The sequence below is a fragment of the Furipterus horrens genome, unplaced genomic scaffold (genome assembly GCF_987537825.1).
Source record: "Furipterus horrens unplaced genomic scaffold, mFurHor1.1.pri manual_scaffold_1, whole genome shotgun sequence".
In the NCBI taxonomy this organism is placed as follows: domain Eukaryota; kingdom Metazoa; phylum Chordata; class Mammalia; order Chiroptera; family Furipteridae; genus Furipterus; species Furipterus horrens.
The window spans coordinates 13,415,546-13,434,418 of NW_028327171.1; the positions used below are offsets into that span (position 1 = coordinate 13,415,546).

The 18,873-nt window shown below is 37.9% G+C and overlaps 1 protein-coding gene and 1 non-coding gene across 7 annotated transcripts in view; both read left to right on the forward strand.

Moving 5' to 3' along the window:
• The window catches only part of APP (amyloid beta precursor protein), a 235,177-nt gene that overhangs the window by 176,241 nt on the left and 40,063 nt on the right, over positions 1 to 18,873 (forward strand). For all 6 annotated transcript variants that reach the window (XM_090272616.1, XM_090272635.1, XM_090272642.1 and 3 more), the window contains one exon: positions 758 to 857. In XM_090272616.1, the coding sequence (XP_090128742.1) occupies positions 758 to 857 (100 nt within the window). The remainder of the gene's footprint in view (positions 1 to 757; positions 858 to 18,873) is intronic.
• LOC150020694 (U6 spliceosomal RNA) lies at positions 12,601 to 12,707 on the forward strand. Its single transcript, XR_016513511.1, has one exon. It is a non-coding gene; the product is annotated as a U6 spliceosomal RNA (small nuclear RNA).

An 18,873-nucleotide genomic window follows, 5' to 3' on the forward strand; every position in this document is an offset into this window, starting at 1 on the left:
AGCTACTCTTTAATACCTGGTAAATTCTGAAGGCTTGGCTTAGATCAACATGGGGTTTGTCAATTTCTGAATTATTAATTAAAAATACAAAAAAATCTTCAGTGTGTACTGCTACTGATTCTTAAAGGAACCATTTAAATCTCTGATGACTAAAATGAAGAAAACAAGAGGTGTATATATATAGCAAAACCTCTAAAATTGGTTCAACTAAATTGTGGTAGGCAATAAGAACTCACAAAGCTTGAGCATAATGTGAACCTATCAGTCCTATAATAAATGTTTTATGCTTCTCCATTCCCCAAAGATTGACAGCTGGCATCTACTTCTGGAAATCTGAAACTGTACATTTCTCTAAATAGAAGAATTTAAAATATATCTATATTTTGTTTCATGAAGTATCTAGTCAAATTAAAATATATTCTCATTTATTTACAAATTTGCAAAGAAATGTAATTAGGACATCAGAGGTTATTTAGGGACTTTACTATTAAGAACCAGAGTTGGATGCACGATCTTTTTAATTGGCTCTGTATTTTATGGTTGCAAACATGCACTATAATGGGAAGTTTAAAGCCGCTCTAAAGTGAGAGAAAAAGTGGGAGGAGGAGGAAAATAAGGACGCCCTTTCGGGTTAAAAGTTTCAGCAGTGTTTTGTGTCAGTTTCATTTTGAAGTTTGTATCTGTCTGTAGTGCTTGGTAAGGAAAATAACTTCTTTGCTCCAGAGATGTTTTACTGGGACTGTCACCTTTGATGCAGGTTATGACACACCTCCGTGTGATTTACGAGCGCATGAACCAGTCTCTGTCCCTGCTCTACAATGTCCCTGCGGTGGCCGAGGAGATCCAGGATGAAGTTGGTAAGTAAGCTGTTGTTTCAATGATATCCATGTATTTTGCTCCTGTAGGAGAAAGTCAGAGAATGAGTTCATGTGCATCAGCAATCACCAGTGTCCTTGAATGTGGAAGGAAAAGGGCAGATTCCTTTGAAATGAAACTGGGAAATGGAACTCTCACCTGAACAATTGCATCAGGTCTTAACTATTCATACATATAAAAGTGGGAGGAGATGGCTTATGGTCTGTCTGTGCAATGATGAGTCATTTTCTGGCTTTTAATTGTCAACAGTTTTCTTCCATCTTGTAAATATCACCTATGGTGCTTTGGTACTCTGCAGTTTAATGAAGACAACCTTTCATCTTTTAATCTTCTAGTGCTTTATTATCGTAAGCTGTGAGTGGCATTATATCCCCATTTCATAGATGAAGGAACTCACACTTATAATTTAAAATCTTACTTGCCTATGTCACACACATCCTAAGTAGCACAGCAAAAGCACAAAACTGTGACGTATGACCTTGAGGTTATTGTTATATTAAGTAACTCACATCTTTCTGGGGACCCTTCTCCCACCCTCCTGCCCACAATAGCCATGATAATTGTCTGAACCACATTGTTGTTTAAACTTAATTAAACAGTGTGCCCACTATCTTTAATGAAGCTTTCATTTTGAAATAGTCATATACATTCATAAGAAGTCAGAAACATAATATGATACAAAGTCCCCTGTATATATCACCCACCTTCCTCAGTGGTCACATCTTACAAACTATAATACATTTTCAAAACCAGGAAATTGACATGTGTGCCCACTATCTTCTATGTCTTTAATTGTCCCAATGACATCTTTAATATTTCATATAAGTTCTGCCATCGCTGTTTTTCCTGGCGAAGGGAGTAAAGTATCACATAACATAATTTTTCACAAAGCCCCCAAAGGCCCATATTTGTTTAACTTTACTTCACAAAAGCATATAGATGGCAATTATACTAGTGAATCTTTCAACATAAAAGAAACGTATGTAACCCTGGAGACTTGACGCATAAACTCTCAGCAAATAAGCAATATGTATGTGGTATGTCTCTCTCTGTATATGCAGGTTATCTGAAATCCGAACAGCCAGGATGTTGTAGATGGGTAGACCCATTCTAAGAAGTTCTCTTTTCAGTTGCCCAAACCACTTCTTGGCTTGCTTTTTACATTTCATGCCAAAGCTATTCTACGCTTTCTTTTCTAATTTATAGGATTGCTGTGTAAATGTTGTTTGCATTATTATCCATCAAGTGTTAGACATGTATCAGATGATGATGGTCTGATGGGTACTGTGTTATTAGCAAACGTAATCAAGCATACTTCAAGTTACATGCATTGAAAAGAAATTGTATCATCTAAGCTGTTTTTCAAAAGGGGGGAACTAAGTGTTGAGCAAGTTCTTAGGATAGTCAGTAGAGCCATGGATTGAAGAGAGTGATCTCCATTTAATTTTCCACTACTACGTTTCTTCAAGAACTGAATACTCTTTTTTTTTTAAGTATATTTTATTGATTATATTGTTACAATAGTTCCAATTTTTTCCCCTTTGCTCCCCTCCGCCCAGCACCCCCCTTCCCCGACAATCCAAGAACTGAATACTCTTGTTAGATGTATTTGTAGGATAGAAATTTGTAAGGAACCCTTAAAATACTATATATTAAGTGAGTATAAGAAAATCTTTCAATAAGTTGTAGAAGGGACAAAAATCAAAGAAATCGTCACATCCTTAATGAACTGAAGCTCAGGTCTTCTAGATGAATATATCTTTGCCTTATAGCTTTCCTAACAAGCTTATTTTCCTGTATATGTGACTTTAATTGAGGTGTTGACAGTAATCCCAAACCGTAGAGGAATAAGCCATTGCAAAGGACTAGAAAGTTGATGACCAATAATAATTCATTCTCACCCCATAATTATGGTCGACTCTTTCTAATTAAATTATCAGCACTTTTTATTCAGCAAGATAGTACTAAAACAGTGGCCACTGATGAGTCATACTTCTACAGAACAGATGGTGATTCAAATATCTGGAGTGTTGCAAAATGCCTAAGAATAGGGCAACACAGTAAGCTTCAGATCTCAGTGACAGGGGAGGATCATTAGAATCATTGGAATCACCCCCATTATTAGAATCATGGGAATTTTTTTTTTAAACACTCAACTATTACGTTGGATTAACGGCATGTTATTTAATATTTTTGTCATTGTCAGTATACTAGACACCAAATCCTAAGATAATCTTTAAAAATCCTTCTTGCCTTCATTTTTAAATGGCTGTTTCCAGAAGAAGGAGAAGCTTGCAGTAAAGACTTCCATTAATTAGATGTGTGCACCATTTGAGCTTCTAACAAAGCTAAAGAAGAAAGAACTCCTTGGGGAGAGTGGCTTTTATAGATTGAGTTTTTAGTTGCCTTCTGTAGTTGTTCTTCATTTGAAGGAACGTTTAAAAATACCTGAAATAAGATTCGCGTGGGTGCTAATTATTTAAGCTGAATGGTATTTGGAAGTTCTTTGTAGTTTTCTTTTTATTTTTGTTTATGTTTGAAATTTGCCATGATAGAAGGTGTTTCTTAGCTTACTTTCTAAATCGGATCTTCACAGATTTCTTTTAGTTTATATCTTGTGCATTTAAATAGTTTCTGATTAAATGCTTTGTCATTAGTCAGACCCGTGTTTATCTGCCTTTATGTATATAATCAAACTTTAAATTTAGAGTCGGTTTGTGCAAATAGGAAAGATGCTAAAATTCAGAGCCACTGGCAAAAGGACAAGATCTGAAAGTACCTATAAATGCATGCCTTTTGTATAAAAGTTTGTGCCTATAAATGTAGGCAATTAGGATGTGTTTAATGCAGTAAAACATCTGGAGAAAAATACAGTCATTTAATTAAATAAGGGTAATAAGTGCTCTTGAGATGAAGTGTTTGACCAGTCTAAGGAACTGCCAGTATCTTTAGTGATATAGGTATATCTGCTGTGGTTAATGTATGCTCCCATTAGGATAGAATTCTGTATTGTGGGTTAATAAAGAGGATGCTAGCCACACTAGGAAGAAGGAAGAGCGAGAGTGGGAATTACCATCAAATTAGTGGGAACAATAGCATGTAACAGACTAGAAGACAGGAACCATCAGTATTCTGTTTACACAACTTTACTATTAACTCCAGTAAATCCCAAATTCATAGGTCTAATAGCCTGTCTATTGAGTCCCAGTGATATATTCCACTGTTCTTCACACATTTTTCAATGTGTGTATAAAGAACTCATTCATTATTCTTGAAATTTACTCGTTCTACAATTTTAAGTATGAGTTCTCCCAGTTATCCTATATGTGCCCATGGTGCCCTCTTCCTCTCCCATGATTTCTTATAAATCCGCAGGCATCTATATTCGGCCCCTTGTATTTCTGTGGAATCCCTGCTCTGTACATCCTCTAGCCTAGCTCAGACCCTTGTCCCTCCTTCATGACTTTCACAAGGCTCCCAGCTCTACTCATCCTGCCTCTTGTGGCACCATGGCCCCCTTCTACCCAAATTCTTCCTCTCTGGGCTGCCCAAGTTCCCAGCTTAAACGCAAGTAAATCCTATACATGGTTCATTCTTGCTTGAGAAGCATCCTTCAATACTCAACTGAAATGTCCATGCTCCTATAAACTAATTTGCACAGAGAACAGGAGAGAAGAGCTGGCATTTGAGTGACAGCCAAGTAGCAAAGTAATGAGTGTCTGTCACTGAGGTTGTTGATGGTCCAAATTCTTTATGAAAGTTCACCCTTACGGTCCAGGGCCATAATGTAGGGATGTATTTTGGGGGGGAAATAGTGGGCTGACATTCATTTCACAATGCATCCATGTAGCCCTGGGCCATATCCACTGGAAGCGGGGCTTTCCTGTAATTCACACAAATGCATACACATGAGCTAATGACAACGCTGGTGAATTCAGTGATACCTACAGGACCCTAGAGGGAGATCAGGAACTGCCCTTAAGAGACAGTTAAAATGATGAAAGTGGAGTTGGAGCCAAGGTTTGCACAAGTCTGAAATTCACGCTCCGTATGCTCTCCATTCTCCTGTCAGGTAGAATTTTCTTCTCCTTACCTTCTGTGTCTAAAGCACTGTGTATCCACTTGTTGTAACACTCCAGTTGGTACTTAATTATCTGTTTGCGTGTCCTCCAGCCCCTCCGTCCTTTGAGCTCTTCCAGGCCATGTCTTGGTCATCTTTGCGTCCTCAGGATCTGGCAGAGGACCTGGTGCTTTCTAGGTCTTATAGTAATCACAGGCAAGGCTGAAGCAGCCTAAGAGGCCTCTCCCCAGACTGCAGGGTAGATACTTCTTAGGCTGATCAGGCGGACTCTGCAATCATAAAGATCCATCCTAAGCTCCTTCCTTAGCACGAGCACAGCGTGGCACAAAACCAATCTTTCCACAGCCACAGCATTCTCTGAAGCCGTATTTGATCAAGCTAACAAAATGGGTGCTGTTGGGCTCTGGCTGGTGTGGCGCAGTGCGTTGAGCACCAGCCTGCGAACCAAGGGGTTGCCGGTTCGATTCCCCATCAGAGTACATGCCTGGGTTGCAGGCCAGGTCCCCAGTTGGGGGTGCATGAGAGGCAACCGCACATGGATGTTTCTCTCCCTTTCTTCCTCCCTCCCTTCACCTCTCTCTAAAACAAATAAATAAAGTCATTTTAAAAAATGGGTGCAGTTGGCAAAACCATCAAAATAAAGAATAAAACCAAAGTTCTAAGGGCTGTAAATTAATAACATTTTCTAACATTGCTGTGTGTCATATCCATGACATTTCTGTTACTTGGTTATCTGTCCAAGTCACATACTCTGACACTTGATTTTGTCTGGTTTGACTGTCTTGACCACCACAATCTAAGGCTATTCATTTCATATACTTCACTAATAAGTGTGGATCATCAGAACTGTCCTATAAGCTGTTTTATAGAAACCTGCCTTTTGTTAATAATTTTTCAGTAAAATTTGAATTACTATGTGCAGGTACAGTCATTTATTAATGTTTTTCTTTTCAAAACAAAAGTTATTTGCATGCAAATTATGAAGTTTTCTTACAAAGAAGGCTTAAGGCATTGTTTCTAAAGGGGAAAAAATCCCCTTATTCACTTTAAGTAGCTTTTTTGATCAGCAAATGATAGAATCATTATTTTAAAGAAAACATACCTCCTCTTCAATGTCCATGGTCTTTGTTTAATCACCTCTGAACCCCTCAGAAAGACAGAATCCCTTTGTTTCTTCTGTTGTTTGGCTCAACCTTTGCTTTGTCAAATTGCTGTTCCAAAATGTTTGGACTTTTTGCCCTTCGTAATCTTCCTTAAATCTATGCTAAATGGATTCTGTTTCCCTTTTTCTATTGGCACCGAGGTTATTTATCAAAGTGCTTCATTCTGCAGCTACCTCAAGGCTAAAAATACTGTAGCTCTCAATTCAGAGACAGCTATTTCACAGAATGTGTTAAGAGCCAATTTATGGAAAAGGCAGAAGGAAGGAAAGGAGGTGGAAGGCATAATTGTTCCTTACTCTCTCTCTTTTTTTTTTTTTTTAGCATTCAAAATTAATAAAAACATGAATTATTATAAACCAGATGTTGGAAGGATCTCTGGCAGAACAAATCTATGATGAATGGGGTAGAATTGAAATATGTGGCAGGAGATCAAGGAACTTGTGCTAATGAACAAATGCTTAGAATTTCTTATTACATTTGACTGTGGCCTCTTGATACAATTTTCTCCTCCTTGGGAGAAAACACAGCATGCTGATTTCAAGAACAGTGTTTCCATTCTCTGTTCCTAATAAACCTATTGGTTTGGGGATGTAATGAATTCAAAGCAGTCTATGTCTAAAATAGAATATTTACAGCACTAGCCAGATCAACAAAATGGAGCATTCATTACTGCGGAGAATTTGAAAGTATCCTTATGTTTCATTGTTAGTCAAGGAATGATATCAACAAGAAAAGAAATTGTAAAAATAAAGAGCTTTTATTCTTTGCTTTTCATAAGAAATTACTTTTAAGTGTAGATTTTATATTTTACAGCTGATTTAAGTATTTGGAAACAAGAACATTTATTTATATCATAAATTACCAAAGACATGTTTCTTCTTTGGTTTTACAAGAGTCTCGATGCTCCTTTTCATACTTCCCGCAGTATTGTTACCTGAATTATAGGTGTGACCAAGGTTTGTTCTCCTACCTCTAAGTGCATATTGTCCCCTGATAGCAAGACAGTTAACTCTTCCAAAATAGGACAACTAATTTTATTTTATCTTTTTAAATTAAGGTGTAACTGACATAGCACTGTATTAGTCTGACATACGACATGAGTCAGAATTTGTGGGCACTGTGAAAGGATCACCCGTGAGCATCCATCACTACACATAGTTACACTTTTTTTTTTCTCGTTTGAGGACTTTGATCTCTACTCTCTGAGCAACTTTCAAAAAGGTAAAACAGTACTAACTTCAGTCACCAGGCTGTACAGTGCATGCCCCTGAGTTACTTGTTTACAGCTGGGACTTTGTACCTTTTGACCTCCTTACCCGTGTCACCTGCCCTTCCAGTCTGGCAACCACCAACCTGTTCTCTGCTTCTATGGGCTTGGTTTTTGTTTGTTTTGTTTTTTAGATTCTACGTATGAGTGAGATCATATAGTATTCATCTTCCTCTGATTTATTTTACTTAGTGTGATGCCTTCAAGGTCTATCTGTGTTGTCACAGATGGCAAGATTTTATTTGTTTTATGGCTGAGTAGTATTCGTGTGTGTGTGTGTGTGTGTGTGTGTGTGTGTGTGTGTGTGTGACATCTTCTTTATCCATTCATCCATCAATAGACTCGTAGGTTGTTTTTATATCATGGCTGTTGCTAGTAATGCTGCAATGAACATCAGGATACATGTACCTTTTAGAAGTACTGTTTTTGTTTCTTCAGATAAATACCCAGAAACCCAGAAGTAAAATTGCTGGATCATATGTTAGCTCTATTTTTAATTTCTTGAGGAACCCCCATGGTGTTTTCCGTAGTGTCTGCCCAAATTTCCATTCCCACCAACAGTGCACACATGTTCCCTTTTCTGCACATTTGTACCAACGCTGCTTCTTATGGTTTTGATTTGTATTTTTCTGATGACTAGTGATGTTGAGCATCTTTTCATATGCTTGTTGGCCATCTTTCTGTCTTCTTTGGGAAAATTTCTGTTGAGATCTTTGGCTCATTTTTAATGAGTTTGTTTTTGTTTTTCTGTTGTGTTGTAGTATGCATTCTTTATGTATTTTGGATATTAACCCCCTTTCAGACATATGATTTGCAAATATAATCCTCCCATCCAGTACTACGCCTTCTTGTTGTGTTGATTTCCTTTGCTGTGCTTTTTTAGTTTGATGTCGTTTCACGTATTTATTTTTGCTTTGGCTGCCTTTGCTTCTGGAGTCAGATCCAAAAATTCAATACCGAGATCCATGTCAAGGAGCTCACCACCTACATTTCTTCTAGGAATGTTGTGATGTGAGGTCTTACAGTCAAGTCTTTAATCCGTTCTGAGTTAACTTTTGTGTACTGTGTCAGATAATATAGTCCAGTTCCATTCTTTTGCATGTTGCTGTCCCGTTTTTCCAACATTACTGATTACAGAGACTGGCTTTTTCCCACTGTATACTCTTAGCTCCTTTGTCATAAATTAATTGGCCATCTGTGTGTGAATTTATTTCTGGACTCTTTTGTTCCATTGCTCTATGTGCCTGTTTTTATGCCAGTACTATACTGTTTGATTACTATAGCTTTTTTAGTATAGTTGGAAATTAGGGAGCATGTGCCTCCAGCCTTGTTCTTCTTTAAGAATGCTTTGGCTTTGCAGGTCTTTTGTGGTATCAAAGAAACTCATTTATAAATAAAAAAACGTTGTTAAGTGAACCTACATATAAGCATTTTAATCTTCATAATTGGAAAGTATATTATGACAATAGCACCCGAGTTTTCTGATGCTTTGACTGCCATGTTCATATGTCTAAACAGCAAGGCATTGATTGATGTGTCTACACCAGGGAGTTCATATGAGTTTATACTTCAGACCCAACTGGTCTATAAACAGTCTCAGGGGGTTACAGCCCTTAAGTATTTCATTCCTCCACAGTGTCTGGTTTAGCGCTTTGTGTGCATTTTGTGCTCTCTGTACATTTTTTGATATGACATTTAAGCCATCTTCTTTTTTTTTTAGGAGTTTAAGTATTGAATCTAGAGATATAGTGTATGTGTCATCCAGATAATCTATGGACATCATCAATAAGGTCCTTTAAAAGTTCACATTTCACGTCACGTTAATTATTGATGTAATTTATGTGTGAAATAACATCAGTTTTTCTGAACAATGTCTATAGTTTTCTCTTCTGGCAAATAGATATTTTCTGAATTTCTAATCCATAATTTAAAAGGAAAGTCAGTTCTTTAACAATATTTAAAAGAATATACTTTCTAGGAAGAATGAATACTAAAAGTTTCATTTAACACAAATAAGCATCATCTCTCGTTCTGGCAGACAAATTACAGACATTGATATATATAAATCCATGTGGTATATTGTTCTTGTTTCTTGTGATCCAAATGTATACTTATAATCATTAGATGACTTAAATATCAACCATATTGTTCACTTTATGCGATTGCAGTGGCTCACTATGGATTATTTTTTTCTATCTAAATAAATAAGCATCAGCTATTCAAACTTTCTGCCTACTTTTTAATTGGATTATTTGCCTTTTTATTATTGAGTTGTAAGAGTTATTTGTATATTCTAGATAATGGACTCTTAACAAGTATATGATTTGAAAATATTTTTTTTCCTTTTATAGGTTGCCTTTTCACTTTCTTCATATCATTTGAACACACAAAATTTTAAAATTGTGATCAACTTCAATATCAGCTGTTTGTTGGTGCTTGAGTTTTAGTATTTAAGAACCATTGCCCAATTCATGATCAAAAAGACTCATACCTGTGTTTCTTTCTAAGAGTTTTATAGTTTAAGTCTGACAGATCTTTGATTTATTTTGAGTTAGTTTTTATATGTGGTGTGAAGTAAGAGTCCACCTTCATCCTTGTGCATTTGGATATCACATGTTCTAGCAATATTTACTGAAAAAGACTATTCTTTCTGCCTTAAATGGTCACAGCACTCTTGTTTAAAATTAGTTGACCAGAGATGTGGGGGTTTATTTCTTAACTCTCAGTTCTATTATTTTATCTATGTGTCAGTCCTTATTACAGTTCTACATTGTTTTGATTACTGTAGCTTTGTAGAAAGTTTTGAAATCAGGAAAATCTTCTACCTAGATTCTTCTTTCAAGATTTCAAGATGGTTTTGACTATTTGGGGTCTCTTGCTTTTCCATATGAATTTTAAGGTCTTTTTCCCCTTACTTATTAAAAAAAAATAGGGTGGGTGGAGATTGCAAAAAAATTGTAATTTTTTAACGTAATTTTTATAACACTGTAACTATTTGAACACATATCCACTATAAGACTATTCCACTTGATCTTATTTAGGAAGGCTAATATTTAGAAGTGGCAGAAAAATTGATTTAGCACACTGTCACTTATTAATCTAAATTTTGATGAGATTTGAGCAAATGTCTTTGTGAGCTTTTCCTTGAATCATGGCTGGGACAAATCAGTAGTTTCGTCTGTTTTTCATGCCATTCTCTTTTTTTGAGTGTGTGTAGGCATTTCCACCATGTGGGTGAAACCTGAGGCAATGCCTCCCACACTGAGCTCTGGTGATTTCTGTGATGATTCAGTGCAGTCCTGGGTTATTTTTCTTCCCCATTAACTCACCAGATTTTACGTATGGCCCTGTAATTTGAATCAAAAGCCAAAAAGGAATCCTAACTAAAATGATTGGGGAGTGAAGTCAGACCACAGCAGTGGCTGCTAGACTACTTCCTGGCATGGAACCCCGCAGCAGATGTGTCCTGGTTTTATTTTTGTGGCATCTTGTGAACAGCCAGTGATCTTAGACTGGGACAAGAGCTGGCTTTTTTTTTTTTTCCCCCACAAGCAACTGCCTGCAAGGTTTATATTTAAAAAGAAGAGAATAAAAATCAGTGATATTTGCCACCCTGACTCCAGAAATACATTTCAACTGAGATTAATTTTGAAATAAGTTTCCACAAAGACTAAGTGGGAATGAAAGGAATAGGTTTGGTTCCCATACAAGACAGTCTGGAAGGAATGCTAATCTGCACCTTGCTGTTCAACTGCAGTGTATTTGCCAAATAAGCCCCATTACTGTTGGTTAAATGTCCTCCTATCATAGGTACTATGGTTACTTTAGAAAGCAGGTCATAGGCAGTGGGATGTAATATCGTCCCAAAAATAGGTGATCAATGTATTAACTTGTTTCAAATTATAAGGCAGGTGTCCAAAGGAATAATGACTCCATATAAATCAAAACACCATTCAGAAAGAACCTTCTGGACTTGGAGTGAGAAACAGATGGTCAAAGGACCAAGACCAGGTTGTTACTTTATTTCAATCCCTGTTGACACATCCATTGACCTAAGACAGTAGGTTCAAAATAGCTTATTTAGGGTCTTTGATTTTTTTATAAACAGTCATGTACATGCGTCATGAAAGCATGAATTAAGTCCTATTTATTTCTTGGAAACAGCAAAAAATGACTGCTTATACACATCTCTGTATCTTTACTTTTGCTTTGTGTAGCATTTAAGATGAGTCTGCCCAGCTCTTGAGAGCAGATGGAGGAACTATGTGTTCAGCTTCCTCTTTACCATTGAACTTGATAAAGCTGCTCGTAGGGCTAATAGAGATCAGAGACGTTATCCTCTTACAGAAGAAGCGGCAGCTGCGGGTTTCATGCTTCTCACAAGCAATAGCCTGAGCCAGCCTGGCCTTGGCAAACTATTCATTTCTTTTCTTTCAGAGGCTGTGATAGTGAAGCAGAGCTCAAAGGCTACAGCTTCCAAAGCTTTGCCAAGTTATGAAGGAACTTCCTGGGGCATGAGCTGGGGGTACAAAAGGGAACATATCATATTAATATGATTATATTTAGTAGCATTTCATACTGTTTTTATTTAGGAAACTAGAAGCAACCCAAATTTCACATTCCAGATTTCGGGCACAGGGTGTGGGAGGTGGAAAGAGAGATATCTCTTTGAAATTCTAAATTAGTCATTCTTTTCAAAAACCTGTCTTTATTTTGTTGATGGTTACTGAGCCTTGAAAGAATTAAAATGGTTTTACTCTCAAATGAAAATCATTATGTTTGATATAAAGAAAAGCGGCCAAACATGCCCTTTTTGATGTGATGGACACTGTAAGAAAGCTATCATACATGTAGCTGGACTTAAAAATATTAGTCATTCATAATGTGACCTTTCTTTATTATTATATTAAACTTTTTTGCGCCTAAGGGCAATGACAAAATAATATCTGCTTCTTGCTGTTTATAAGTTTCCAATAACACCAGTAAGTAGCTTTCTAAAATTTTTATATATGAAACTTTGTTAATAGTCATAGTTAACAGCTATCATTTTTCAATAGGTACTATTTTCCTCATATCACACAACTTTTGTTAAATAAAGAGAAAACTAACTTTGCTGTTCCCACTGAGCTTTCACTAGGTAAACGCTTTAGTTCTCAGTGACCACTCTAATAATTTGTAAGGAAGTTTTAGGGGGTTTCAAAAGTATCTCTGTGGTGCTCACTTTGGCTACACAGGTACTAAACTTGGAATGATACAGGAAAGATGAGCGTGGCTCCCGCACAAGTATGAGATGCAGATTCGTGGAGTGTCCCATATTTTTTATTCTAATTCTATGAATGATCTAGAGTACTAATTTATAGAGACTCAATGTAGAATGATGGTTGTCAGGGCCTGGGGTCGGGGGTTGGCGGATGGGTGGGCAGTTAGTGTTTCATGGGTGCAGTTTCGTTTGGGGAAATAAAAAGAAAGTTCTGGAGGTAGACGGTGGTGGGGGTTGCACAGCATTGTAAATGTGCTTAATGCCACTGAGCTGCGCACTTGAAGATGGTTAAAATATGAGGTTTATGTCATATATAGATTTACCCCACTAAAAAAGTGTGCGTGTGTGCGTCTATATATACTCCTATCATTTGCCGTTGTGAATAGCAAGGGGATTCAAGAAATTAATCAAGGGTTTTGGGTCTTCAATAGTATTTCTTAAATGCCTGTCCCATGTCAGATTCTGTGCTTATCTAAACTAGATATATTTCAGGGACAGGGCACAACCTTTCCTACTCCAAGAACTTAGACTCTGCTTGGGGAGACTTGGGGGGAGTGCAGGTGAGAAAGAGGTTCTGTGCTCAGTGAGCTGAGGAAGGTTGACTGCCGTGTCTCTTAAGCATCGGACACTGTCATCTGAGGGCCATTCCTTACTGCCACCGCTGCTCATGGGAGATTATTAGAGAAGAAGGAAGCTTAGCTGTGACTGGTTCAGCCATGTTATTTCAGGGGCTCAGAGAGACTGCGATATGCCCAAGGTCACACATCTGGTGAAGTAGACTAAAGACCGGATCTGTTCTGATGGCTTCAGTATTTGTTCTACCTCCCTGCTGGCGCCAAGTGATACAAAACAGGATATTGGAAGCTATTTATTCAGTTTGCCAACTTCTCATTGCCAGTGTTACAGGTACAAGACATGTCCCTCTTTTAGCATTGTTACTAAGCAATAAGAGACTTCATTACCGCTCAGGAATGAGATGCTTCCCAAGCTCAAAGACTCAATGCCCTTGAATACTTAGTCCACATTAATGTGTTTATGAAGGACATAAATATCAACTACATTGTGCGTTTTTCAGGATTTTTGTTACATTCTATATTTTCTTAGAAATCAAATGACAACAACATGCCTTCTTCATGGTCCTTGCCGTTAGATTTTTCTGTGCAGGAAAAGAGAGATTTCTCTGCAAGCCTACGGTGATGATTCTCAGCCAGGTCTCACCGTGGGGGAGGGGGGGGTCAGACATGAAGCGTTTAGCTCTGTAAATGTCAGTGGCTGAAGCCCCTCAAATCACACATGTCATTAGGTCGCCTCCCGAGTCAGGGTGGGGAATCATTTTCATGACTGAGTGTTGCCACTCAGATATACTTTAAAAAGGAAGTAAAAGAAGAAAGAAAAAAATTGAATGAACAATTTTTGGATATTTTTTCTAAGTTGATATTATTACTCGCTTGACTTGTTTTTGATGACTTTGTTTTAATTTTTTTTTTATGACTCATTTGATCCTCAAAATAACCCTAGACAAGCAAAGCAGTTAGTTACTCTTTCTGTTATTCTTCAGGAGCCTGACTTTCCAGGAAAGCTGGTGTTATGTCCACAACCCTGGATACATTTATTTTTGCTGTTCCTTCTGTCTGCAATGCGCATGCCTAGTCTTGACCTATTGAGATCCTCTTCAGGTTTCAAAACCCTAAATTGCCTGTCACCTTCCTTTTTAAATATTTGATTAACACAAAGCATCTGGCATATACATTACATGTGTCTACTATTCTGTTGTGTACATGTTAACTAATTGCAACATACTTAATTATAAACTCTTTGAGGGTGTGAATCAAATCTCATGTGCATTTGTGTCTCCTAAAACAAATGATTGAGTATAAATTACTGCAAATTCCTGTCTTCAAGGAATTCTTCAGTTAACGCAATGGTTCTCAGAGGGTGGACCTTGGGCTAGCAGTGTCAGCATCTCCCAATAACTTGTTAGAAATGTAATTTGTCTGGTCCCGTTCTTGACCTCCTGAATCGGCAACACTGGGCTGAGGTATTAGTGCCCTCTCTTTTAACAAGCTGTCCAGAGGACTCTGACGCATGTTAAACTTTGAGAGTATACTCAGCTTACGAAGGGTTAATAAGCACCCCAATAAGTCACTTCGATTTACCTCTACAGTTCTGTTCTAAATCCACATGATAAAAACTATATGCCACACAAGATGTTCAAGGTGAAAACCTAAATGAATTGTTGTATCAATATTTGGTTTTAAAATACAACAACCGTGCTTCACTGAAAAAGATACATAATTTTTGAGTAGTCATAGATGAAAAGGTGAACAAGATTTTGTGATTAAAACTAAAAATCAAAACATAACTTCTTTAATTTTCAAATTGGTCATTTAAGAAAATCTGTAATAGTCTATTACGACATGAGTAAGTGAAAAGGACATTTCAGAAGCCACTGATGCAAATATGGGTATAACCTTTTTATGGGGCTACTTGACTCTACCTAATAAATTAAAATATGAAGTCTTTTCTAATTTAGTACCATATTCCTATGGCTATACTGGAACACCTGTGGAAAGAGGCACTTCTGCTTGCCCCTTGTACCCCTCAGTATTAATATTTTTGGATAAGCATTACTACCTTTTAAATAACTGTAAAGACAAGTGATGTACTCAGTTTCCCTTTCTGAGCCTACTGTTTATATTTTTCTCAGTTTGGGGCTCAGTGCCCCTAAAATTACAGGTAAACTAAATGCAACATTTTAGGAAGTTAGGTGGCAATGGTCTAAGCCACCAGTCTGAGTATAATCGGTGAAACTGTTGGATCATCTGTTTTCTTCTTCCAAGATTTTATATTCTACTCTATCCCTTCAGCTCTCAATTTCCCTGGCATTCTGATAAAAAGGATGGAAATGCTTCCTAATAAACCACTGCCATCCTCCCCTCCTAACTGTTAGGGTGGGTAGTTGATGTCAGTCAAAATGAGTTCTTGAAGTTCTTAGGAAGTTTTTCTGAAGACTGAGAATGAACACTTGAAGCAAACCCACCAAATTTAAGTGTTTTGAGGATAGCAACCTTAATATGAATAGCCCCTCAATTTTCTGCTGAGAATCAACTTGAACACCTTCCAAACTGCTTTTGGCAATGTCAGTTATTATGAGGAAAATGGGGAAAAAAGAAGCTGTTTCAAGAAAAGTAAGAATAGGATGGGGCTACAGGAAGTATCTTTTTAGATATGTAGGCCCTGCTAGAATGTATTTAGAGTTCATAGGGTAAGTCTACTTCATTACCCTCACCTTCCTTTTGGCATAAATCTGATTTCTTGGCACTTGAGTGTCTTCTTTTCATCTTAAGGGGAGAAACTTTCTTATACCTGAAGTACCTTCTTCAGGTATAAGAAGAGAAGTTAAGGTGTGACTGTCTTTGGATGTACTATAATAAAACACAGTTATGGCCCCGCCCCACCCCCCCAAAAAAGGCCCAGGTAGCCTACTTATTGATTAACATGACACCTACAGTAAGTCAAATATTGTATGAAAATATGAGAAACTTTGCTTCCTCAATCTCTTTGATGTGAAATGAAGACATGGGTCCCTCTCTCACTCATTGTGGCCCTGTACCCACTCTGCTGCTGCCAACACATCCTCCGTGGAACAGGAAGGTGGGATCAGACCTCAGTTTTCAGATTAAAGCTTCTGGGTGATTGCATGGCTTGATCAAAATCAGAAGTCTGAACACGCCGTAAAAATGATCAAGGCCCAAGGTGTTCAGCTTGTCTTGCCAAGCCCCCTCAGAAGTCGAAGCACGTCTTCAAATGCTTGAGTGTGAAAGATATAATGCTTTTTCTTTAAAAAAAAACAAACAAACTCATATTAGAGCAGAATTGGGAGTCTTCTGTGGAGGACGTGGTCTCAGTATTTTAGTTTTACAGAAGGCCTTGTTGGCCTGGGTGTTAGGTCCTCGGAACTCACTAATGGGGAAGGCTAGTTTAAGGTGGTGATTAACCCAGTCATACCTTGAGCCTTCTACGCTTCCCTACGTGATTCTGCACCTCTGTGCCATTGGCCAGTGGGCAGAGAAGAGTGTCTGGCATCTGCTGTTGTCTTTGGTTTGGTTGCTCTAAGCCCTAGGATGTGAAGGGCACCTGAGAGCTCATCTGAAATTCTCCTAGGAAGAAATGCACTCCCTGTGGGGATTTTTCTCAAAGCCATTTGTTGATTCTGAATGTGTTCTTGGGGCCAAGTGAAGCACAGTAGTTTGGAGGGAGTGACATTTAAAAACACAAATTCCTGGGCCCCAGCTCAGACCTACAGAAATCTTCATTTTCCTTATCGCCCCAGATGATTCTCCAGTGTTAAAACTCATGATTATATGAAATAGCAAAAATATTAAGATTACTAGAGATTGAGATTATGTTTATATTGGTCTTAAATGGCAGTTGTCATTGAAATTAACATATTCTGGTAAATTAGCCATGTGGATTTCTAGTGGTGCTTATTTCCAGAGCTGTGATTATATAAAATATTACAGTGAAGCATTATTAACCTTGCAGTTCAACTGCATTGATAATTTGTTTAGATGTGACAGAGTTGATAGCTATGTTTTATTTATCCAAGTTAAGAAATAAACAGTACGAGCGTGGGCAGGCTTCAGTCAGAAAATGTCATACTTAATAACATTTTCCCCATTTGCCATTTTATTTGCTCTTTAAGAAATTGTAAATCTACTACTATATTTACCAAAATTCTTTTCTCCCTCTTTAGATTCTTCACTTTTTATTATTAATACTGAAGTTGTACTTAAATTTTCCATTTAGGCTCTCTTCAATTTCAAAGCGAAACTAATGTAATAAGGAATGAAAGGGAAAATCAACAAAGTATGCCTAAAGTTATCAGCCTTCTAAATGACAAACAGTAAAAGCTTAATCTTGGAGAATTGTCACAGAGCCTAATGTTAGTTCAGGAAGCATGTGTCTTAGAGAATTGACAGAAAATTACCAAGGAAAGGCATGCTGAGTACCAGCTTGCTCTGTTAAGCAGTAGTATACACATTTTGTGGATTATGCAGGAAAGCAAATTACATTCCTCTGCTTCTTAAAATATCTCATATAGTGACTTGGCACAGAAACCATATATATAATCACCTCTTGCCCCCCACACCCCAAACAAACAGACCACGTAACTGGAAATGTCGCAGACACATGGGGAAACTGTCATTTGGATTTTTTCCTCACAGTTCTGGAAGCTGGGAGTCCAAGAACAAGGTCTTCACAGGTTGGTTTCTCCTGAGGCCTCTCTCCATGGCTTGCAGGTGGCCGCCTTGCTGTGTCCTCACATGGCCTTTTCTCTGTGCATGCGTGAGAGAGGTCTCTATTGTATCTTTGTTTTCCAACGCTGTTGGATTAAGTTCCCACCCTTATGACTTTATATAATTTTCCTCCTTAAAGGTCCTGTCTCCAAGTACAGTCATATTGGCCTTAGAGCGTCAGCATATGAATTTGGGGGGAACACAATTCAGTCCATAACAGTTCAATCATCATCTATTTAGTGCACATGGGTGGTTTATCCCCAGACAGTCAGAGGAGGCCAGGGAAGATATTTTTCCTGCTACTACACCATGTCATTGCAACTAGGTTTCAATCTAGCAGCCTTCAGCAGCCTTCACTCTGCCTGTATGAACTTCAGATAGAAGACCTCTTTGATATATAAAGCATATACTTGACCTGAAGAGATTTGATGGATTTTTAAAACTTGTCTTCTTACTAATTTAGCTACACTCTTTTAGGCTCCTGGAGAATTTTTTCACCTTGTCAAATATGAACCCTAAAGTGAAATTAATATGCTGAATTTTATAGATGACTCCAGCGTCCCAACATTATTCACTTTAGCTGCTGAGTGTAGGTAAGACAGCTGACTCAGTTCTGGCATTAGAGATTGTAGTGCCATCACCCTGGAGTTGCTAAAACCTTAAACCAGCCAGGCAGTGCTCATGCATTTTGCTGCCAGGGACAGCTCAGCCTCTGGCTTCCTAGAGAGGATATGACACATCCTCTGTGTCTCCTCAGTGTTTGAAACTGAGGCCCTTCCACTTCCTTGCTGAGCTTAAGAGTTGACAACTGGTTTCCACAATTCCCAGGGGCTTAGCAGGATAAGACATGCAGCCACCAATGGTCAAGAGAGGCAGGTGGATAGTGTTCCATGTAGAAAAGTATTGGAAGATTGGAGCTGAAAGCT